This window comes from Camelus dromedarius, chromosome 12 (genome assembly GCF_036321535.1).
Source record: "Camelus dromedarius isolate mCamDro1 chromosome 12, mCamDro1.pat, whole genome shotgun sequence".
Lineage (NCBI taxonomy): Eukaryota > Metazoa > Chordata > Mammalia > Artiodactyla > Camelidae > Camelus > Camelus dromedarius.
The window spans coordinates 60,350,580-60,375,477 of NC_087447.1; the positions used below are offsets into that span (position 1 = coordinate 60,350,580).

A 24,898-nucleotide genomic window follows, 5' to 3' on the forward strand; every position below is an offset into this window, starting at 1 on the left:
AGCGGCTAACAGAGCTTCAGCCCGAGGATCACACAGAGGAGCAGAGTAGGACATCTTTGGGACTGAGAAACACCAGTTAATAACTAGCAGAGTCCACCCACTGGCTATTTAGCCTCCAACGTGTATTCCTAGAGGATCTGAATTCTGAGTTATTTGGCCTTTCTTTGGTTGCTGTAGTCTTCCATTAAATTTTACTGTTGAATATAGAAACACTAAAAACTCCCCAGAGAACTCTCTCAATTTCTTACAGAGTGTTTCCTATACTACCGTGTGGCAGGAACCCAGACATAACTTGATAATTAGGATCATTCAGCATAGTGTCAGCAACCAATACCATTTTCCCCTTTTGTATGCATATGCTCAGGATTGAAGATCTAAAATATTCTCCAGTTAAATTTCCAATTCTATGCAATGTTTCTGTGTACCCAAGTGGAGGCAGTTCTTCTATTTTGGAAAATCATATCTACAAATCAGACAATTTCAAAATTGTGGTGACAGGAAAAAAATATAGAAGTGGATTAAAAGATGTTATTGTGAAAGGAACATTCTCATTTCCACTTATTTCTAGCACCTGTAGAGAATGCCCATGGGGGAAATATTGGTCAGTAATTCAAAGCATATACTGTCTTTGTAAGACAAGATCACAACTCTTTAGGTTGTTTTCCTCCAGCTGTTGCCCTAACTGAATCTTCAGTGGGATAATGTGACGATGAAGAAACACTTCCTGGGTCCGTGTGTGGTGGTGCTGGCAGAAGTAGTGCCCACAGAGAATGTAAATCCATATATAGATATTCATCTATTCTGATGAAAGCAGTGGTGGTATATTTTATGATGATAGAAGCTTAATATACTCAATGTACAAAGTGAGTGAATTATCCTTTGCTTCAAAAGGCTGTTGTTTTACCAGAATCTCGTAGCTGATCTCTGGTGTTAGCAGATTTGGCACTCCTTGATGGTGGTAGCTAGATCAGCCTTTGTGAGAAGGAAAGCGATGCTATTGAACCCATGCTTGACCTCCATCTTTGTGTCACTGTGGCTACTTTGTACATGGACTTATTAAGCAAATGTTGTTGAACTGGGGAAAGAGGCTGAGTGACATTAACAGAATGTATCAATGTATCCACCTTATTATTGGTAATGGTAGGGTGTATTTGAGTCTGTAAAACAATAGCTTAGTAACTATTATAGGTTCTAAATATAAAATTTTATTATTCTATAGCATGTGTTTTCCCCAAAAAATATAACTGTTTCCCCCTCAGAAACTCTTCCCTTAAGAATTCCTTCTTTAGAGAAAGGCAAGTAAAGTATTTTTCAAAGTGTCTTTTACTCTCAGACGGACAGACCCCAGAGATGTTGGGTATGCCATGATGAATCATGAGGCCCCTTCCTATTTGCATATAGACCTCTAAGCACAGAGAAGGACAGTATACATCCCTTGAAGAGAGAATGAAAAGTAGATACTTTAACTCAAGGCACTGAAAATTGAAGGCAAAGTATGCCCACCTACCCCTCAGTTATGGGAAATCAAGATACCCCTAAGTGGAATCATCTCAGATGTGCCCCGCTCCTAGGGGCCTTTGTGCAAAGTGTTTTCTCTTCCTTGAAGTTCTCTATTGGCTTCTCTCTCCCTCTTCATTCACCTCCGGGGATTTTGGCTACCCTTTGAGCTCCAGCTCAAACATCGCTTCTTATCTTTTCCTTACCTTCAGTCAAAGCTGATCACTCTCTCCTTTTTACTGTCTCTTACTTATGTCTATCCAAGTGTATACTAAAATTGCATGTCCATGTATCTGTCTTCCTCTTCAGCTGTGGTGCTTTTAAGTGCAGGGACAATATTTCTCAGGTGTTTGTGTGCAAGAATCATAGTAGCCATTCAGAAATATTTGCTGAATTTTGAGTGAGGACTTTGATTGTGGGGATTACCAAACATTAATGCTTGATTTCAGAAGGAGAATGTGCTGAATATAAGACTTCTGTTCTATGCAGAGGATGGCCAGATACCAAACTGTTAGCTGCAGTTGAAAGGGACGGTCTGTTTGGAAAGTAACATTGCTTACTCAAATAGGTTCAGTTTGGGGCAAGACACTCAACTGTCAAGAGAAGTTTTATTTTGATAAATAGAAACTCAATTCTAGAAGAACTTCACAAAAAGGTTAGTAAGATCAAAGATCAAAGAAACATGGCAGAGAAGACGAAGCACAGTTATTAGAATGGCCATGAGTGGTCAGGGTCAGTCCACGATCAGGGAAGACTTTAGTACTGTTGTGGAGATCCACCAGTCCTTCCTACTGAGATCAAGATCAGTCCTCAAAACTGGGACAAGGCTGAACCTAGGGTGGACGGTAAGCAAGATGTGGGTGAAAGGGGCTTGTAGAGGCTGGAAAAGTAGGTCCGTGCATATTTACTTTGTATACAATTAACTTTGTAACATATAGTTTGTGCACAATAAAAACAATTTGTTTTTTCTTAAATCCATCCAGCATCCATCCACTTATGTTTTGTTTTATTGGTTTATTTATTTATTCATGTATCTGTTATCCCAATTATAATTTCATAAGATTTTTTCCCCCAATATAGTCTGTGATGCACATCATCAAAGGTGCCAAAGAGGTGACACTTAAATCCTCATTTTTTTCTAGTCTAATATCTAAGTTTAAAATCTTTTCATTTTTCACACTAATTAAGCAGCACCCCCAACTTATTTTACTGGTTTTCCATTTCGCACAGTTTCCTTTGGTCAGATGTTGGCATATAGGTGATGGAAATTTTTCCTTATTTTCTTCGTTAAAACAGGTTACTGTATCCGTGAGACTGCTAGCAAAGAAATCAATTTTCTTTTTATTCTTGCTTGATATGATGCAGACAGCTAATATGAAAACACAATTTTTCCTCTTCATAGCTTTCAAGATATCAGGTGTCATAATTCTTCAAATTATAAATAGTAAAATAAACAAAGACAAAAAACCAACTTTTCTTATCTATGTTCAGGTAAAGCCCATCTGAGATTTTTTCACTTTTCACCATAGCATCAGTATATACCCCATTGCCACAATGCCACACCCTCAAAATAAATTAAATTACATAAAAATAAATACTGTGGAAACAATTAGAGCAATCTCTTGGGGGTTTTGTTTTCACAAAAAAAAAAACAGTTAAAATATTGTTAATTTTATGAGAAATGTGAATGGATTTTTTTTAAACAATCAATTAGCCAGTAGCTTTGCTGACTGCACTCAGCTTGAGATACTTAATACATCCCGCTCAATGTCTGTCTCATTCATTTTCTAAATCAGACCTGAGAGAACAGGTAATCTACTATGAAAGTGGTTCTCAGTTCTTGCTGCCTAAACCCATGGGATGCATTTTTTTAAATGCCTGGGTGCAGGTCCCAGACACAGAACTTCTTATAATAATAAATATGGAGGCCTGGGCATCAGCATTTTAATGGGTTGCAGACCACTGTATTCATGCCCATGATGAGTGGGTTAGAATTAGCAACATTTACATAACACAGACGTGCCAAAAGTAAATTTTAAGAACACAGATATCCACTAGCTTACAGCATTCTATTAACCTCTTCTCTGCACAGCTGGGTTTTTTTCCTTCAAGCTTAGCACTCTTCGTATTGAGAAACAAACTCTGTCCTGTTGTGCCTAGTACCTCGCCTAACTCTTCTTAGCCTCTTTTCCCAAGAAGGTTGTCACTATTTAAACGTCTGATAAAGAAATATACTGATACTGATAAAGAAATACCAAGCAGACTACCTAAAATGATAAACTTACCACCCATCTGTCCCTGAACCACAGATCTCACACTAAATCAGGTCCTTCTGCAAAAATAAGAATTACAAATTGTACCAACTGGACTATACTGAAGTACCTAAGGTAGCTAGGTTTGGGGGGAAATGTCATTCATGTGAAGAGTTGGAAGAAACAGGACCAAAGAATGAAGTCTTAAGACCCGTGAATCTGGGTAAGGCAAAGTCAAGCCAGAGTCCACCACATCTATTCGAATGCTCATGTTTAGATCCCTGGAGTCTCTGTTCAGGGCTTTACCTACCCAAAGCCTGGACAATGTCCAAACTTGTTTTGCTTGTGATTCTGCATTCTTTTTTCTTCCAAAGTATAATTCTACCAATTTCCCAACATATCTACTGATCCAGCCTCAATGAGTAATGATAGAAACATTTACAACTTCTTAAAATATATTCTACTCTTGATATACTGAATCTCTCCTAATGTTAATTTACAATCATCCCCATCTCCCAATTTATGGTGGTTTGACTTACGATTTTTCAGGTTTACAATGATGCAAAAGCAATATGCATTCAGTAGGAGCTGTACTTTGAATTTTGATCCTGTCCCCAGCTAGCGACATGTAGTGTGATACTCTCTTGTGATGCGAGGCAGCAGCAGTGAGCCACAGCACCCACGCAGCCACACAGTCACAAGGGTAAAAAATGACGCACTTACAACCATTCTGTACCCATAAAACCATTCTATTTTTCACATTCAGTACAATATTCAATAAGTTGCATAAGCTATTCACCACTTTATAGTGAAATAGACTTTATGTTAGATGATTTGTCCAGCTATAAGCTAATGTGCGTGTTTGAGCATGTTTAAGTTAAGCTAGGCTAAGCTATGATAGTCAATAACTTACATACAGTAAAGGCATTTTCAACTTAGGAATATTTTCAACTTACAAAGGATTTATCAGGACATAACCTTATGTAAGTTGAGAAACATATGTAATATAATGATAAGAGGATTAATCAATCAAAAGATAAGATTTTTAAGCATATATACATCTAACAGCAGTAACAAAATACATGAAGCAAAAACAGACCTAACAGAAGGGAGAAATTCGCAATTCAACTATAATGGTACTTACTCATTATTGAAGAATAATGGTAGAATGACTAGAACAAACATTAGCAAGGAAAAGAAGATTTGAACAGTACTGTATTACCAATGAGAGCTAACAGAGATATACATCGTTCCATCCAATCGTAGAAAATGAACATTCTTCTCAAGTGCACATGGAATGTTCTCCAGCATCAGCCATATGTTAGACCACAAAAGAAGTCTCAAAACTTTTAAAAGATTGAAATAATAAACTTATGTCATCAGACCACAATAGAAAGAAATAAGAAGATAATAACAGAAATGTGGAAAATCTATAAATATGGGGAGATTAAGCAACACACTTGTAAATAACCACTGGGTCAAAGAAGAAATTACCAAGAAAACTGGAAAATATTTTGTGATAAACAGGAAAAAAAACAAAACAAAACACACAAAAACATATGGGATGCCGTGCTTAGAGGGAGATTTATAGTTATAAATGGCCACATTAAAAAAGGATAAATATTTCAAATTCATAACCTAACCACCAACATTAGAAATTAGAAAAAGAAGAGCAATCTAAACCCAGTTAAGAAGGAAACAATAATAAACTTCGAATAGAAATAAAATAGAAAATGGGAAAATAATAGAGAAAATTAATAAAACCAAAAATTGATTCTCTGAAAAATCAACAAAAGTGACAATCCTTTAGCTAGATTGGCCAAGTAAAGAAAAGAAAGAAGACTCAAATTATCAAAACCAGGAATGAAAAAGGACATTACTACTAACTTTACAGGGTGAAAAACAGATTATAAGGGAGTACTATAAACAATTGTATAGCAACAAATTAGAAACTTAGATGAAATGGGCAAATTTCTAGAAACACACGTATTACCATAACTGACCCAAGAAGAAATAGAAAGTGTGAACAAACCTATAGATCTCTTTGTTTGCTATAGCAGATAAAGATACTGAGCTAGCAATCCAAAAACATCCAAGCAAAGAAAATCCCAGAGCCAAATGGCTTAACTGATGACTTCTACTAATTATTTAAAGAAAAACTAACACCAATCAAAGTCTTTCAATAAATAGAAAGGAGGCAACATTTCCTAATTAATTCTGTAATGCTAGTATTACGCTGATAGCAAAGCCAGACAAAGCAATCACAAGAAGAGAAAACTATAGAATAATATTCCTTATAAATATAAATGAAAAAAAATCTGCAACAAAATGCTAGAAGTTAGAGTCTAACAATTTATGAAGATTTACACCATGACCAAGTGGGATTTATTTCAAAAATGCAAGGTTGGTTCACCATATTAAAATCAATGTAGTGTACCATATTAATAAAATGAAAGGAGGAAAAGCTCCATGATCATCTCAGTAGATGTGGAAAAAGCCATATCCTCCAATAATTAAAAATAAAAACACTTAGGAAACTAGGAACAAAAGGGAATTTTCTCAATTTGTTGAAGAACATCTATGAGAAATTCACAGGTAACATCACACTTAATGGTTAAAAATTGAAATTATTTTCCCTAAGTTCAAGAATAAGACAAACCTGTTTGTTCTTGCTGCGCCTTTTCAACACTGTACTGGAGGTTTTAGTCAGGGTGCTCAGGCAACAAAAAGAACGAAAATTGTCCAAACTGAAAAGGAAGAAGTAAAATCATCTCTATGTATAGATGGCATGATCTTATACATAGAAAATTCTAAAGAATCTTAAAAAAAAAAAGTAGAGCTAATGAAGGAGTCTGGCAAAATTGCAGATACAAAACCAATATATAAAAATTAGTTTTATTTCTATGCACTAGTAATAAACGATCTGAAAATGAAATAATAAAATAAAGAAAATAATTCCATTTGCATTAGCAACAGAAAGAATATGATACTTGGAAATTAATTTAACCAAAAAAAGTTTAAGACTTGTATACTGAAAACTGCAGGACATTGTTGAATGAAATTAAGGATCTGTATATATGGAAAGACTTCCCTTGTTTATGAATTGAAAGGCTTATTGTTAAAATGTCAACACTCTCCAAATTAATCTATAGGTTCCAAACAATCTCTGTCGAGTGAGAAGTGAGAGGGTCATGATTCAAATGCCACACACTCTCACTGTTCTTATCATTTTAGATTTTCTCGTGTGTTTCTCCATTAGTGGTCTGCTCGTAGAAAAATTTCCAGAGACGTTAAATAGTTGGGGTTGTTTTTCATAATCTTCACCAATTGTTTGTTTTTCTGGGGAGCAGGACCGAAGAACTTCTGCTACTGTGATTCTAGAAGCAGAAATCAAGAACCCTTAAAAAAATTAAACTAAGGCATTTCAATATATAAAACAGGTATAAATAGAACTGGTCTAATTTTGATTGAGCCTGTTTGGATGGCAAGGCTTTAAACACTGCAGTGACTCTAAGCTACTCATTTATTAACTCTTGGGTTAGATCACAGCATTCGTTCAAGTCCCAGTATGTATTTGTATTAACATGGGTGTATTACATGATTTCTACATTTATGAACCCTTCTCTCTCCTTTCTAAGGGAAGTTGCTCTTCCTAAGTGCCGTTTTATTTGCACTGCTTCGATAAATCAATTAAATACATTTTTCTTCCCTTCTCATTCATATGAGTCTTCAGTAAATATCTATGTATGTTTAATTTTTTTCAACCTTCATTGATCCTTCTATTTAGTTTTGAGTCCAGACCCATTAGGTAATCAGGTCTCTGAGAAATTTTATTTTTGAATGATTATATCTAGCAATATTTTCTTAATAGCTAGAGATTCTCAAATATTTGGGGGCACAGAGGGAAAATGATAAACCCTCACCTACACAGGCAAGTTCAAGTTCAACTTTTAAAAGGAAACAGGAAAATCATATGAACTCAGGGACATGAGGCTATATGATGAAATTACCAACCCTCGTGGTTGAGAAGCATGTTAGTGGTTGGAGGAAAGGCTTCAAACAGGAAGTTTATTATTCTGACCTTTGAAAAAAGAGACGGCTTGTCAACTGGGGGCCCACAGAAGAGTCTGCAAATACGGTGATCATGCTCATTCCATCCCACAGAATTCCTCTCTGCCACTCGGCTGTGGAGTAGAATGTGTCTCCATAGCTTCTGTTTCCCTTGATGCTCCCTAATGAAGTCCTTCTCATTTCATGAAGTTTCTACTAATCACTTGGGGAAAGTAGGTAATAATTGATAACCTGGAACATATATAGAGATTCCTTAATTTTTGCTGTCATAGACACTTTGGTTGATATTCCTGACTCTTACTGAGATTGATTGTTTGCTGCTTTGGTCTTTTATATGCTTTTATTCATTGTTTTCAGAAGCTGGTTTCTCTAATATCAGACCTTTCTGTAGGTCACTGCTTGGTGCAGAAGACAGGGGTGGTTTTCTTTGTGTTAGCTCCTTCCCCACAGCGAAGATCCAAGATCCAGTAGCTTTCTCCTTTGTCTAACGTGGCAGTTTCTATTTTTGACCCCAGATTGAGTGACATTCAGATCACTGAACTTTGTTAGAAATACATTTGTCCAATTTTCCCAAATGGAATAGAAAACTAGAAGGGTAGTGAAGGAAAGAGATTTGGAAATATTCGTAAATGAAGATTTTGGCTACAGAAAAAAAAAAGTGACTAGGTGGGACTATAACTACTATTTTAGAGAAAATCACACAGCAAATAATCTCCTTTTCAGCCCTTGACCTGTCTTTTCTTGAGCTCTTTCCAACAGTCAGAATCATGTGTGCGGTTAAGATGTCAGGTTGTCGGCTCCAGGTGACTTACCTTTCTGAAGGATGTTTTGCATTATCTTCTTTGTTCATTAAGCTAGACTTGAGAACATTACATTTTTTTCTCATCTAAATGTCTAATGATATTAGTATTATTACTTCATAAATTATTCATGTATTTGTGCTCCATATGTTTCTGTAATTGTACAACATCATAAACATTCGTAGGCATGCATGGAATATTTGCTGTTCATTGAAAAGAAGCATTTGAGCTCATACGGCAGCCCCAGTGTTCAAACAATTGTGACCTTTGTTGTTTGTTTCATTTACAGACATTACTTTTGATTTTTCTTACATTTTTAATATTGGCTGTAGATATTTAACCACCCCTAAGTATGGGCACCCTTGCCTCTAATCTCACCAATAAAAAATCCTCTAATTTCTCCAACTAAAAAAAAAGTATGACACTTTCATATAAATCCTTCTGTGCACAAGATTTTTTTCAAGTCATACACCTTCTCAAATGGCAACAGTGACTCTCATTACACATGGAATAAATTCAAATGCCTTCTGCTGACACCCATAGATTTTGCTGTTTTGTTTCTGGCTGCTCACTTTCCTCACTGCTCCCTTTTTTATCCATTGGTACCAAATTAACCTCTTCATTTTTCTCATTATATGTTCTGGAGAAGACATGGAAATCAGAAGATATGCAGGCCAGGTATGGGTACTGGTAAACTGACAAATGTCCTATTAGTGATCCAAGATGAAGAGTGAGGTCCTAGTGGTTTCTATTAACAGGGACTCTTCAAGGCTGCAAGGAAAATAAAATTGATCAATGGAATTATAGCCTTGGGTAACTGTGAATGCAGATTATCTCTAGGTTGTGATGTAGGTTATTAGGTGAAGGAATAATTCTATAACTTCTCTGAATTCCCATCAAACCCAATACCAATTTCTTGCAAGGCTGAAAGTGTTAGAGTTGTGTCTGAGGGCCAGATGCCAAAGTGGCAGTGATCTCCTTTCACCTGGGGAAGGAGTTATCATCCCAAACAGAGGCGTTCTCCATCTATACAGGTAACAGAGATGTGACGGACTTTCCACTGTAACCGTCAGAATCAGGTGAATTCTGTCATGACTGGGGGAAAGCAGTAAGGCTGTTAACATCATATTGAAAGTTGATGCTTAGGACCCAGAGATACGGTATTAAAAGCATAATTTATAGAGGATGTTGGAAACCGCAGAGTCTGGTGCTCACAACAGGAATGTTGGGTCAGCGAAATGGTATTTGTGCTAATTACACCCACCTTGAACTTATTTGACTGTTATAACCATGAATGATGACTTTTACTCTAAAGTACCTAGAAGTGCCTTTCCACGTCAGATACAGGTCCTAGCGTCTTGGCTAAAGTAAAGATACAAAATATGTGTCTATAAATGATGTAAATGGCTCTCGTCCCTAAACATTGCTCATGGGAAGGACTCTGCTTTTTGCCACCTTCTGTCTCGCACTTTACCATGTATACTGCCTGTACTTGCCTGCATGGGCAGGTGTTCAGTGACTATTCACTGAATGGATGTAATAGAGCTTCCTTATTCCCAGGGGACAGATTCTAGACTCCCTCTGGGGCAGCTGTTTATCAAGTATTTATTGAGTACCAACTGTGTTCAGGCACTATGCTAGGTTTTATGAATGTGGCAGTGAACAGACTGAGCTTGAATTTCTAATACAACATGCCACAAGGTTTTCCACTCAAAGGCTCTTTTCCAACAGTCTTTGTCTTTTCCTGACTGTGCTGGAAATGTGCAAGTCATGCAGGTTTACTCTGTGTGTGTGTGTGCGCGCGCGTGTGTGTGTGTGTGTGTGTGTGTGTGTGTGTGAAACACACAATTGGAAGCACTTGTCATGCACAGCACTGAATGCAGCAGACCCGGGTATAGTCCTGCTGCTACATTCGTGAACTAAAGGAGCTGAGGAAGGTTGTGTAAACTCCTGCTTTTTGTCTGCCTGCTCTTTGTGTTTTAACGTGAATACCATTCTGAGGCCGCGCTTTGCCGAGGCTGAGAGCAGGTACAGTGATTAGGCGGCCGGGTTCTGAGCCCTGCCACTTGCCATTTACTAGCTGTGTAAACTTGGGCAAATGTTAACCATTTTGTGCCTCAGTTTTCTCATCTGTAAAATAGGGATAACAACGGAACATCCCTTGTAGGATTATTTTAAGGATTAAGTGAGAAGTACTTTGAACAGCACCTGACATACCGTGTCTTATGAGCTGATTCTCACAACTGCTACCATTACCAATACCTCTTGTGCAGTATTACTGGAGAAATAACATACGTCAAAATCCCCAGCATAGTACCAGATACATAACTACCTAATAGATGGGAATTATTGCTGAATTGATTAGTTGTTTTTCATTATTTAATGAGCCTCAGAAGCATCACTCTAATGATGAATGATAGAAAGTGACGGAAAACTTTAAGCTAAAGGAAGAGAAATCTTATATGGAAGAGAGGCGGCATAGCGATCTTCAGAAAAGCAACAATCGCTGTGTATGTTTTACTGTTGGCCCACTGATCTCTGTGGTCTCCAGTAGATGGAAGTCACACATGTTGACTTATTAGCATTTAAGTTAATGCATATTATAATAGACATGATCCACTATAATCATATTTCTAAAATTCATATTCAATCATGGTCTCTCTTTACCTAATGTACTTAGATGGCAAATTAACTCTGAGGATCAAGTTCAAGCTACCTCCCCACCTCTACAAGCCTCCACCCTTGGTATGTAGATGGCCTTTCACAATCTGACCCTTCTCACCTTTCTGGTCTCCCTTCCGATTGGTCCTGCACTTAGCTTTACATTCCATTCGACCCACCAAACCACTTTCATTTTTCAGTTACATCAGTGCCCAGGCTGTCTGTGGATCTGTGCTTTGAATGCGATGCCTTTCTCATAATCTACTCATTTCAGTTTAAATGCCATCCCTGCTGTGAAGCTTTCCTTGACTCCAGCAGTCAGTACCTGCTTCTGCTGTAATCCTATAGGTTTTCTACACATGCCCGAGAGTACCATTTACATGGCTTTGAAACTTTATGCATTTCTTTATCACGACATGGAGTGAGATCTGTGAGGGTAAGAACCATTCTTATCCATCTTTGGAGCTTGACATATAGTGGGTTCAAGGCAGAATGTTTAATGAGTAAGTAAACGGGCAACTTAGTGAAGGGAGCAAGGTAAGCTTTATCATCATCACTGCACAGGTAAGAGCACGGAGAACTTGACGGTCAGTCGGTAACATCCACTGAGAGCCAAATGAATAGCCTGCCTCCCACTTACACTGAACGTTGTCTGGGAAGGCTGGCCCTTTAGGATGCCTTTTCACAGGCTAACTCTGGCTGGCTGTGGTCTGTGAGTGCAGCCTGGCTCATTTGATCCAAGTCAATTTCTTCCTAATGCAGTGGCTCACAACGCTGAGGGCACCTTACCATCACATGGGAAGAAGCACTGTGGCTGAGTTTTAGTCCCCTCTCGAAACAGTTCATAGTAGGGTGCCTTCCACTTAATGCTACCCATAAGTGTTTGTGGGAAAAGAAGAAAAACCTCTGAAGCTGCCTTTCTTTCTTAGACTTCTAATCTTTGGCTTTTTTTAGTTTTATTATCTTTGATACTTTGGTTCTTACACTAAGTTCTGGGTATAATTGTAAAACTCACATAAATCTGACACGAAATACCAGATTGTCTATTACATTCTAGTTGAGTGAGCGTTGATAACCCTTCAGCTGTTTGCCCCAAGGTTCTCTCCTGTAAAACAAGATCAATAAAAGAGTTACCTCCTTGATTTGCTGAAGCTTGGAGAAATAAGTGAGATATACCAAGAGGCTGTGTTCCAGAAATGTCTTTACTACTAACTCATTCTCCTGGATTAGATGATAAACTCAAGAGAGCACCAATTATCGTGTAACTGTTGAACACCTACTCTGTGCTAGGCAAGGAGAAGAGGAAAATAAAAAAGATGTGGTCCCTCAGCTAGTTGGCAGCACTGCTATCCTCCAGTGTATTTGTGCTGCTCTGGAAATGTCTCTGCCTCCGTTTGCATTTGTTCTTCCCACAGTGAAAGAAAACAGGGTGATGAGAGAAGGTTTCTGAAGTAAGTGGAATGTTTAATTGATATTCAAGCATCTATTCTTCTGTCCCTTTCCAGCCCTGTTGACACACCCTGCCTCCAGATGAGAAGCTTAGTCAGAGAGGAACAGAAGTAATGTAGGATGCACTCAGGGAGACGCAAGAAGGAGAAAACAGAATTCCAGTCTGGGGTGGCTGGAGTGTCGGAGGAGGAAGCCCAGATCCATCAGCCAGCACACCTGGGTTCTCATCCACCGCAGGCCCCTTCCCAACTTTGTTCACGGTTTCCTTTTTTCCTGCTTTCTTTTTGATTATGATTCCATTTTCTCTTTCGTGTTTTAGTTCCTATCCTAATGCGCGTCCTCTCCTGACCTTGTTGCGTTGTGTTCATTTCTGTTCCCTGAGTGTAAACTGTGGGAGTCTTTGTGAGTCCTTAGTGCAGAGGAGCTCTGGGGGTAATTACTGTATAATTAATGCAGGTGTCTATTGAGCCAGAGAGCTTACATCTCAAGATGAAGGGCAAGCAGGATCCCTTCCTTGGAGAACTGCCGTAGAGAGAGATATTCTGTCCATCAGACCTTGGCAGGAGCACATGCATTCTCACAATGGCAGAAGCATTGCCGTCACCCTGTGTGAGCAGGCAGAGGGCAGAGGCTTTTACTGTCATTAGCAATGGAGTGCCGGTCAAGGCCACCCAATTCCAATCTTTTTTAAAATTTTTATCTTGTGTTGAAGTGTTGTAAATTTACAATACTCATTTCAGATGTACAGCAAAGTGATTCAGCTATATATATACACACACACACATATTTTTTCAGATTCTTTTCCATTATATATTATTACAAGAAACTGAATCTAGTTCCCTATACCACCCCGAATGCATTCAGTCTCGTCTGATTCCAGTCTTGGTTGTGCTATTAACTAGCTGTGATGTTTAGATTTGCATTTTTTTTTCCCACTCTGTAAAATGAAGGGTTCGGAAGGAAAGAAAACAAAAACTACTATTGCTTTTCAGAGACTGGGCCAAGCACTTTATGCATACTGCCTCATTTTATCCTTAAGGGTTGTTACTCTATTTTTCACTCCTTATTTCATTTCTGTTCTCATAATGACGTTAAAGTAGAAAGCACCTTGGTGCCGCCTCCATTCTGCACATGAGGACGCTGAGGCTTAGGGGATTTCTCTGATTGTGTTTAAATGAAGACATTAATTGTCATTTAATAACTAAGATTTTTTTTCAAAAGGTAACTATTTCAAAACTAGAAAGAAACAAAAAATCCAAAAGAGTAAAAAGATAGGAAACCACTGGCCTTGCTGTTACATAGCTACAGTTCAGTAAATTTTGAGCGACTAGACTTTTGACTGGATGGCTGCAGGCATCCCAAACAGTGGGTTCTCAGAGACAATGCGACTGTGTGTTCTGGCCTTTCAGAAAGATGATATCTGAGAAAAACGATCCCAGATTTTCTTATCTGCCTCACTACTCCCATAGCTTCACCTGCTATCCACAGGCTGAGGTCTTCTCAGTTTATATTTACAGAGTCTGTCTCACTCTGGCATCTAGACCCAATTATCCAGATGCCCCACTGGCATCCCCATTGGAATGTCTCAAAAGCACCTCCAAGCACAGCACATCAAAAATCACGATGATAACATCCCTTCTTCGTGTTACACTTCTCCACTGATCTATGTCTTTGGGAATAAAAATGTGGCTTCTTCTGTGACGCCTCACCCCCGAGTTCTACTGCTTGATGGCCACACATCCTCTTTTTACCTGGGCATAGTTTTCTTGCTGATTTCTGCACCCCTGTTTTCTGCCCATCAATTCTTACCATCCCCCGGGCCCTTCTCCACAGTGCAATGTGTCATCTTTAAAAACTGTGATCTACTCATGGTGTCTCCCACCATCACAGATACAAACAGTGACCCACCTCTAGCTCTTAAGAAAAATCATAAGTATTTCTCACATGTCCTCAGATGCCCCTCAGGATTTGACCCCCGTTTCCTCTCCAGCCTCATCTCAAACTATTCTCTCTACAGATACATCCGTCATTTTTTAGTTCCTTGAACTTACCGGCCTCCCATCAAAGGCCCTTGCAAATTCTATTCTCTTTTTCAGAAACACTCTTATACTTCCCTCAATACTCATTCCTCAGCACCATCAGAGACTTTCCCAAAGGCAACAGACTAAAACTGCAGATGCATTTCTGAAATGACCAATTAATATCTATCTTCACCACTAGGTATAAATACTACAAGGACAGGGAAATTCACCAAGATATGGCACAGACCCAGTGTATTATAGATGCTCATAGTATACATATTCAACTATTTGTGAAATAGTTGACTAAATGAAAAGGAATTCTATCGTATTTGTGCAGTTTTTGTTGTAGCAGTGAACGCACTAAAACAAATCAGTCCCTAATATCCAACTACATTAAAACTTCCTTGTTAGTTGTTCTGTGTTTAAAAATAAACTTTGAGAATAATTTTCAATTTACACAAACAGCTCAGAGTTCTTGTATACCCCACATCCAGTTTCCCCTATTCTTCACAACTTAAGTTAGTATGGAACATTTGTCACAATTAGTGAAACAATGTTGATATATTATTATAAACCAAAGTCTGTACTTTTATTAAGATTACTTAGTTACTATGCAATATCTTTTTGTGTTTCAAGATCCCAGCCAGGATGTCCTATTACATTTAGTGACCATGTATCCTTAGGCTCCTCTTGGCTGTGGCAATTTTTTAAACTCTCCTCGTTTTTGAGGACCTTGACAGTTTGGAGGAGTACTGCTCAGATATTTTATAGAATACCCCTCTATTGGAATTTGTCTGATGTTTTTCTCACGTAATCAGGAGTTACATGTTTGGGGGAGGAAGGTGACAGAGGCAAAGCACCGTTCCCTCCACATCACGTCGAGGGCACGTGCCACCGACATGACTCAGCGCTGCTGATGTTAACCGTGATCACCAGGCAGATGTCATATTTGTCAGGTTTCTCCAGCTCCTAAATGTCTCTACCACTCTTCCATACTGTACTCTTTGGAAGAAAGTTACTGTGCACAGCCCACACAGAAGTGTGTGTTGCTGCTGTATGTATTCAGAATATCTACATAATTATTTGGAATTCTTCCACATGGTAGATTGATATATGCATGTCTGTATTTGTGTCAGTATGGACTCATCTATATTTTATAGCTTTGGCTATACTCAAATATTTACTCTGTGGCTCAAACTGATACTGTTCCTCAGAGACTGTCTGTCTTGCAGATCCTTTAGCTATAATCTGCTGTTATACTAAAGCCCTGTTGGTACCATAGTCAAGTATAAGGGAGGGAAACTGCTCTACAATAGTCTGATTAAATTTCAGCCTTCTAGTTGGCCAGTGTCTTGGGGCTGTGACCTTCACGAGTGCTTCTTCAATGGTATAACTTTTTGTTTTTTCCCCTTTCTGTCCTCTACTCCCCTTTCCAGTCATCCCAATCTATTTCCTTGAAGCACTGACCAATTGGTTTATATTTTATTTCCCCTTACGTGAGACAGGAAGGCTGCACCAGGCTGGATTGAGAGGAATTCCCTTCCCCTAACTGGGATAAGCCTCTGGAAGTTATTTCCCCTGGATTAAAGGGCTTTGGTGTGGAGAAGACTTTGGGCACATTTCACAGTGGTCACTCTCTCCCTCCCTACCCTCTGACAGAACCAAGAGAAGATCTCTCTCAGATCTTCATTGTGAAAATCTGGCAGAGTTCCTGGAGATAAAAACCCGCAAATGCACGGGAATCCCCGTAAGACTATGACTGCCAGGAATTTCTCACCATCACCAGTAGTCCAATCTCAACCTCCAGCCAGTCATCAAAGTGTTTAAGTTTATGCGTCCAGCTGCTTCTCAGTTGAGTTCCTCCAGACACACTTATCTCTGCAGTTTTAGGGGAAGCAGTTTGCCCTGTGACCTCTGTTTTCTCACAGGTCCAAGAAAAGTTGGTGAGTTTCCATTTCTCCAGCTTTGTCTTGTTGTAAGGATGGGAGTGACCAGACTTCCATGTTGCTTTTATGTATGAAACACATCTCTTCTTGCTTCCATCTGTGCTCATCTTAACCTTTTCCTAAACCCTTTATTGTGCATCTCATTGTTCTCAGACTTCCAGAAAGCCATCTAGATGCAGTTAAAATGAATCTTTGGTAAGAGGATAATTTTCTTCCCAAAATGTCAGTGTGATTATCCAAGTTAAAGTTAGTATTCCGACGTAAGCCATCCTAGGCATGGTTTGATGAGATTAACTGAAGATGAGAACCACTGATGAAGAATTTAAGCAAGATTAATATCTTCATTTTAAAAGGTTGATAAGGTGGGTGGGCACATTAATGGTTTCATCCAGTATATCTTTTGGTGCTAAGAATTTATGTCCTTGTCCCACCTAGGTAAAAAAAAAATTTTATTTCTTGGCAGAAACAAGATTATTTATAAATTGTACTGTAGCAGTAATTTTTCTCAATTGACAAAGGGCACAATTTTTGCCTCAAGCTTCCATCTAGTAGCTCATTGGATATTGGGCTCTTTCTAAATCAGTCAAAGTTTAACAGGGATCAGGGAGAGATTAATTATCAGAGGGCCTCCTTCTCTTTATAAAAATAGATTCACCACTTGAAAACTGGTAAACATTGTTTAAACCTGTTTAAATGTTGTTTAAACATTGCTTAGTACAAATAAAATGTCTTATAAAATACTGTGTATAACACAGAGTTTTTTGTTAAAATATATACGTAATGAAATATATACATATTTTAAAAAACTGTAACAAAAATAAGGAGCATGTGATTTTTTTCTTATCTCCTTTTTGCTTGTTTACATTTTCTGAATTATATATAATGAACAAGCAATACTTCATGAAAAGAAGATAACTGTAGAAGTTAAAATAAATAAGAATTTTTAAAAATATATTAAATATTAAAATTTTTTTAAATTTAAAAATTTTTTAAATAAAAAGACTAATTCATAAAATTACAGATCTTGAATAGAATTTGGGGTTTATTTGTTAAGCCAATTCCTAAAATCTTCATTTGAGGAAATGGAGGTACACACAGGGAAATCTTGATCTCCTTGAATCCTCTGTTATCCCATTTCTGCTTAAAGAATAATAACTGTTTTTGAAGACCGAGCTCACATATACATGGCTTTGGTGTTTCTATTATAGCCTGTCTCACATCTCCCAGTGATGAATTTCTTCCAGTATGACATGAATCGTTAGGAGAAGGAGCAAGAGGAAGAAATGTTACCGGGATGATGATAGCTTTTGCTCACCATGTGTCTACCGCACGTAGCCGTATACCTTACTTGATGTTATTTCAGTTAATCCTTACAATACCCTCAGGACATAAGGATCACTCCCATTTTGCAGATGGAAAAAAGGAAAATTAAACAGGTTAGGAGATTTTTCGTATTTCCCTTGTCACAACCCACAGAACTTGGGTTTTTATACAGATTTACGTTTCTCCAAAACTTGACAAATGGTAAGTACTCAGTAAATGTACTTAATAATTGAGCTATTTAGGGAGCATTTGGTATTCATGGACCAGATCTGCAGTGTTTATCCGCACCCTGATGATCCCACAGTTAATTCACAATGAAAAACAACTTTGACCGTAAGTAGTATTTGAAGTCGAGATTCACTAAGCAAATAGAACTGTTTTTCATCATGGAAAATGTGCTCACCACTGCTGCCATGTGGCTTCCTTGTTCTCTTCTTTATTATACTTCAAAGTGTTTTTCAAAAGCATTATTCGTTTGTTTGAAAGGTTATCACTTTCTTTTTTAGACACCACCCTCTCAACGTGCACTGCCTTTTACCTCCAGCTTAACTTCTAGAGTGAAGCAACAACAGCTCATTTATTTAGCATTTTCATAACAAGTATCACCTTGGATAATCCCTTTGGAGATGGACAGGGCAGATATCCTTACTTGCATTTTTAAGGATGAGATGGCTAAGTCTTCAAGAGTTTCAGTGACTTGCGTAGAGCCATGATGACTCTTAACTCACAGGGCTCAGACTCAAGGGGAGTTCTCTGACTCCAGACCTGGGGTTCTTCCCTCTATGTCAGTTATATGTTCTGATCATTCAAAGCTATTCTCTTGGTCACACCTTTCATTTTCCACTACAAACTCTGCTTTGGCTTAGTCTCACTTCCATTCTTACTGGAATTTTTGATCCCTTAGTTTTTTTAGGTTTTGTTCCAGTCAGAGTTTTTAATTGCATACAACAGAAACTAACTCTGGCTGATTTAAATGGGAAAAAAATTTTTGCTGAGAAGATATTGGGTAGGTCAGAAGATCATGGAAAAGCAGATTGAGAAACAAGTGGGAACAAGGGAGGAAGGCAGCAGCCAAGTCATCTTCCAAAACCATGCTACAGAACACAGCCCTGCACCCCCACCCCCCGCCCCGCTTCCCTGTTACAGTGGATACCTTTACTGGCACTTCTGGCCTGGCTGCCCTTAAAAACTGGATGTTCTTAGCACAATGTCATTGCCACTGCTAGGATGGTTTTACATTGTCCTTGCTTCTTTGTGTCACTGTCTCCTGTTTCCAGGTCTTGGATGGGTATGACTGATTGTCTGAGTATTGACCATACGGTCATACTCTAGTTTTTGAGGAAGTTGGGAAGCCACTTTTTTTTTTTTTTTTTTTTGCCTCCACCATGGAAGATGGGCTCTTTCTCCCACGAAGATTCATTAAGCATACACTTCCCCAAACATAACAAGGAGGTTGAAATGACTGAAAGTCTCCTACCATAACAAAAAAATGGCCAAATTCCAGTACTGATTCCAACTTAGTTTTGTATGTTCTTTCTTTGGGCGAACTTCCTTTGAGATAAGAAACATATTTTATTTATGACTATGGCTTAATTGTCACTCAACCAATAATTACACTTGCTCTGTGGCATTCTGAAGGGTCTAAAATTGTCATGTCAGTTTCACTTATCTTCTAAGAAATTCCTTTTTCAAAGTTATCCTCTAATATTTCTCACAAATGAGTGAGCTTCATCAAGGCCTGACAGCATGAACTGGCGCTTTACAAAATATTTTCGAAGCATGAAAACTGTATTTGGCATCTGTCCAGGGCTTGAGATTTTAAGATATGCCTTGTTATTTTACTTCAAGAACTCTAAATATTTCTTTTACAAATGATGTTTCTGACTCTGAATAATCCTTTCCTCTGCAGTATTTTTGAACAGTGGCTTCGAAGGCACCATCCTCTTCAAGAAGTCTACCCTGAAGCCAATGCACCCATTGGGCACAACCGCGAATCCTACATGGTTCCTTTTATACCTCTCTACAGAAATGGTGATTTCTTTATTTCATCCAGAGATCTGGGCTATGACTATAGCTACCTACAAGATTCAGGTAAAGCTCCGTTTCTTTCCTGTGAATTTCTGACTCTAGTGTGACCAATTTCTTTCAAGAGAGCACAAAACCTTATGTTTTTACAATGTTATCCCCAAATTCTTTAAGTTAGGAAAGTGCACTACAATCCTTAACTCATCACTGGTACATTACTACATGATCCAAGTTGCAAGAATCTTTTCACATTCATCCTGCTTAAGAGATGGCATTTCGTGTATGGCAACCGTGGGAAGAGCACTGGAATTAAAACCACAAAAACAAAATGGGTTTTACTCATGACTCTATAAATTGACTTCTGGGTGATCTTGGGAAATTTTACTTCAATTCCCTGAATCTCAGTTTCTAAACCTAAAATATTGAGAACAGGATACCTCAAAGAGATAGTGTGGCAATTAAATGGATGTTTTGTGTTAACAAGCCTGGTGCAGCGTGGCACGCGGTAAACACCTAGCAGGTTTGAATCATCTTTGGGAATTTCCTGCTAGGGTCACCAAAAAAGTTGGTCAACATTTTGATGTTAAACCTGATTGATAATAATAATGATAATAGCTGTTACAATGATAATTGCTATGACTCTGATTAAGGTGCTAACATAAAACTCTAGGACTGCAATTAGATCTGGGCTTTACATAATCCCCCTGAGTAGAACCGGCAGTACCTTCTCGATAAATGAGGAACAGATAGTAATGTCTCCTCCTACTGGAGAGCCGGCTACATACCATACGTGCATTTTTTTTTTTATTCCATTCTCTCCTTTGATTATTCTTATTTATTTATATTGAAGTACAGTCATTTACAATGTGTCAATTTCTGGTGTGCAGCATAATGTCCCAGCCCTGCATATATACACATACCTGCATTATTAATCAACCATATATTAGGTAAGTATTATGATCCCTAGGATGAGATGAGGACACTGATGCTGAAATAATTTATGTGGCTTCCCCAATGTCAAACACCAGTATGTGGAAAAGCCAGATTTCAACACTACGGGATCCTCTCCATTGTAACACAAGATGGTCAGCAACTAAAAGCCAGTAAAACAACACACAGCTTGTGGAAAAGAGGAATTCAGCAAACATTGATGCTTCATTATGTTCATTGATAATTCATGGGAACAGATTAGTAAAACAAAATGGACAAACGAATGGCATTTACCAACTTCCTACCTCTTGCGCTAGACTTTAGTGGCACATAAATGACTGACATAGTCCCAGACCTTGGAGGAGCTCAGAATTCAGTGTGGAAGTCAGACAGTTGTGCAGGAAAGCCTGAAACATCAGGCTGTGTTGAGTGCAGTAAAGGAATCTTAAACGGAATCCGACAGGAGCACAGAAGAGGTAGCAGTGTTTTCTGAATATTTCAACCTAGAAAGACAAGACCAGGCCTTGAAGAACAAGCAGGCAGGTGGCAGGTAGAGAAGGACAGGGAAAATTCTAAACTAATAGAATAACAACAACAACAACAACAACAAAAAATAGGGGTATTTCCAGGATGCTAAATTCTCCTGTTTGGAGCAATGGAAAACTGCACCGAGGAGATGAGTTGAGTCATTTCATAACAGCTGACACATAATGAATATTCTTAGGTGCCAGGAACTCTTCCAGGTGTGCTTTGGGCATTATTTCCTTTCCTCTTCATAACTACCCTGTGAAGTGGCCACTGTTATTTCATTTTCCTGATCATAGATGAGAAGAAAGTGGCTTAAAGAATATAAATAACTTGTCCCAGGCCATCTGGCTAGTACGTGGCAGAGCAGAATCTCATTTTAAGGCCAACAGGAGAACCTGTGTTCTATCAACCTTTCCTTGCCCTTTGGGAAAGCATTAGCTGGACAGATACGGGTTTGATTGACCTGTTTTGCTTGATCTGAAGATCACAGCCGGTGGAAGGAATGCTAAAGCGGCCTTGAAAACATAGAGATCACCGAGAACAGGGGGTGTGGCGGCGGGTGGGCGTGGGTAGGGCAGGGGCTTCCCATGAGTCAAAATGAGGAGTGGCCTCAAGTAACATTTCCCCTTCCCTCTAAACCCACCCACAGAACGTAAAGAAAGGGGCATATTGGTAATGATTTTTCAAAAATTCACCACTCGAGTTTTATGGCTTCCATTTCAAGAACATAATAGACTCTTTCATGGGCTCCTGTTTCTGATGGTGCTACTCTCTCTGGCTAAATTCTGACCCTATTTATCCACTTGCCACACTCTCAGATATGAAATCATTTTTAGACATCCGTAGTCATGTTTACTCACTTCCTTATATGAGTTACGTGGTACTCTTTCTATATAGTGAATCTTTCCCCTCCCTACCTTGGCTGTGAGCCCTACAAAATCGGAATTGATATCTTGCAAGCTTCTCCAGGCTAAGTACCAAATGGTATCTGGTACGGGGTGAAATCAATGAATTAACTTGAATGCAAGTGATATTTACCATGAAGGATGGTATCTCTTAACCAATCCATGTAGGTAAAGCTTACTGGAAAAAATGTCACCCCTTTTAATACCAAGGTCATTTTAGATATTTTTTAATGCATTTCAAGTCTTCTATCACACTAGGTATTTTCTAGTGATTTGATTGGTTTATTTATTCTTTCTTCATACATATATTTAATGTCTACCTTGTACAAATCATTCTCTTAGGTACTATGGGTTTGATGGTAAACAACATAGTCTTTATCTTCAGAGTTTATATCCTAATAAAAGAGAAAGACCTTACACGACTACTTACCTAATGACTCATTTACTTAGAGATGTGTCTATCTCTAGGGGTCGATGAAGTGACATTTCAGAGAGCATCAGCATGACGGGAAGAATTAATTAGTGGAAAAGCAGGTCTTGATTATGGATGTTGGCCCTATTGCTAGAATAACAGAGCCATTAATGGATTTTAAACAGATCAGAGTCAAGTTTGAGTTTTTATAAGGTTGCGGTTGTTGCGGCCTGTAGGAAGTTTTGTAGTGGCTGCAAAGCACCTTCAGGGAGACCAGTGGAAATGTTGTTGCAGACATCCTGGGGAGAGGCAAGGAAGTCTGAATCGCAGTGGTGGTGGCAGGAGGCAAGGTGGAAAGGGCCAAAGAATTTGATATCATCGTGTAGATACAATTTACAGAACTTGAGAAATGATTTATATATTAGGTGAGAAAGAAGGAGATATTAGAGATACCTTGAAGCTTCTGGCCTGTGGAAATGATGAATGGTGATCAGATTCACTGAGATAGTAGCGACAGGAGCAGGGCCAGACGTGGAGGGAACGCCGAGGTGGTGTCTGTGACACAGTGAAATGGGCTGGTGTGGGACGCCAGGGTGGGCGTGTCTCTGAGGCAGTTGAACAGCCTTGACCTCAGAGGAGAGTCTGGCCTGCAGAGACATCGCAATGTGCGAGACATCAGCACATCGATTGTCATCTTTGCCCATCTTTACAATAGTAGTGATTTTTATTCTGTTTCATGGGTAAGTAGATTGAGAGCCGACAGACAAAGTGACAAATTCAAAGTCACAAAGCTCGTAAGTGGCAAATATTGAATCCCCAACGAATTCTCTCTCCATCACTGCACAGAAGAGAGGGTTCCCTTTATACCTCTCTGTCCTTCCACATAGGTTCCACCTCATTGTTCCTTCCCTAGTGTCCAAATGCGTCCTTTTTACTGAAAAGGCAACAAAAACCATTAGAGGGGAAAAGGGAGGGGAAGCCCAAAGAGTCACAATAGGGTCTTAAAGGTATTTGTTATGTAGTCTAGTTAAATTTTAAAAAATAAAATCGATTTGAAGTGTTGTATCTATTTAGAGTAGTTCTCATTCAGCTGTGGATCTACGCCGTTAATTTTAGAGACATTTTACTTTAAAAGAAGCAGCAGCAATTGCCTATTTTTTTCTAATTTATGAATTATTCTATAGCTTCTTCTGTTGTACCTTCAAGGAGTTTACTTGAAAAAAAGATAAATTTTTATTCATTGGTGAGATTGAAGCTTACTAAAAAATTCTTTAAAATTTCTTGACATTATTTGGTTCAAGCAGTTAATTGCTCAACATTTAGGCACTCGTGTTTATAATTACTTGTATCTTCCATAAAAGGCAGCTGATGTCTTTTCGCTTTAGTCAAACGTTTCTCTTAGAGTTAAATTTAGTGATGCTTTTAAAAATTGAGTAGCAAGTGATTTTGTTGTACGCAAAGCTATTTAAAAGGCGAGACCAAAAAGCTTTGGCAATGAAAGACTGAGTCCTTGATGCTGCTGGAAAATGGAATTCTGCTTTCTATATGGTACTGTTTTGTTAAGAGCTTCCTTCCTCTAGTATATCTCAAAAGATCTGGACATTTGATTTTAAAAATGAGGAGACATTTTCACAGTAACTGGAGTGTCTTATTCTGCACATGGGGTTTGATGGGAACTTCACGGATTTGTTCACCCGCCTATGTGTATATGCAGGTGCATTCCTGTTCCTTCTACCTGGGATGGCTTGCTGTCAGCATCCCACACTCAAGTTTTAGCTCATTCTTTTAGTCAGTGGGACAGTCTCCTGGGATGCCTTCCCCAGACAGATAGAGGAGGTCTTCCCCCCTTGATCCCATTGTATCTTTCACATACTTTCATTAGAGCGGCTTTCCTCTTACCGTGACTTGTTTTCCTATCATTCTCCTCTTCCACTATTGCTTCCCTCAGGCCAGAGGCTCTGCTTACTCAGCCTTTCATACGCAGTGCCTGGACCACCTTCTGGCATGTGACGGGCCGCAGGGAACACTGCCGTATGGATGCATAAGTGAATGAATAGGAGGGCGAAAGGTAAACATGA

General features: G+C 38.7%; 1 protein-coding gene across 1 annotated transcript in view; it reads left to right on the top strand.

Moving 5' to 3' along the window:
- The window catches only part of TYR (tyrosinase), a 66,781-nt gene that overhangs the window by 39,766 nt on the left and 2,117 nt on the right, over positions 1–24,898 (top strand). The window contains 1 exon segment of the mRNA XM_010979466.3: positions 19,930–20,111. Coding sequence (XP_010977768.2) covers positions 19,930–20,111 — 182 coding nt within the window.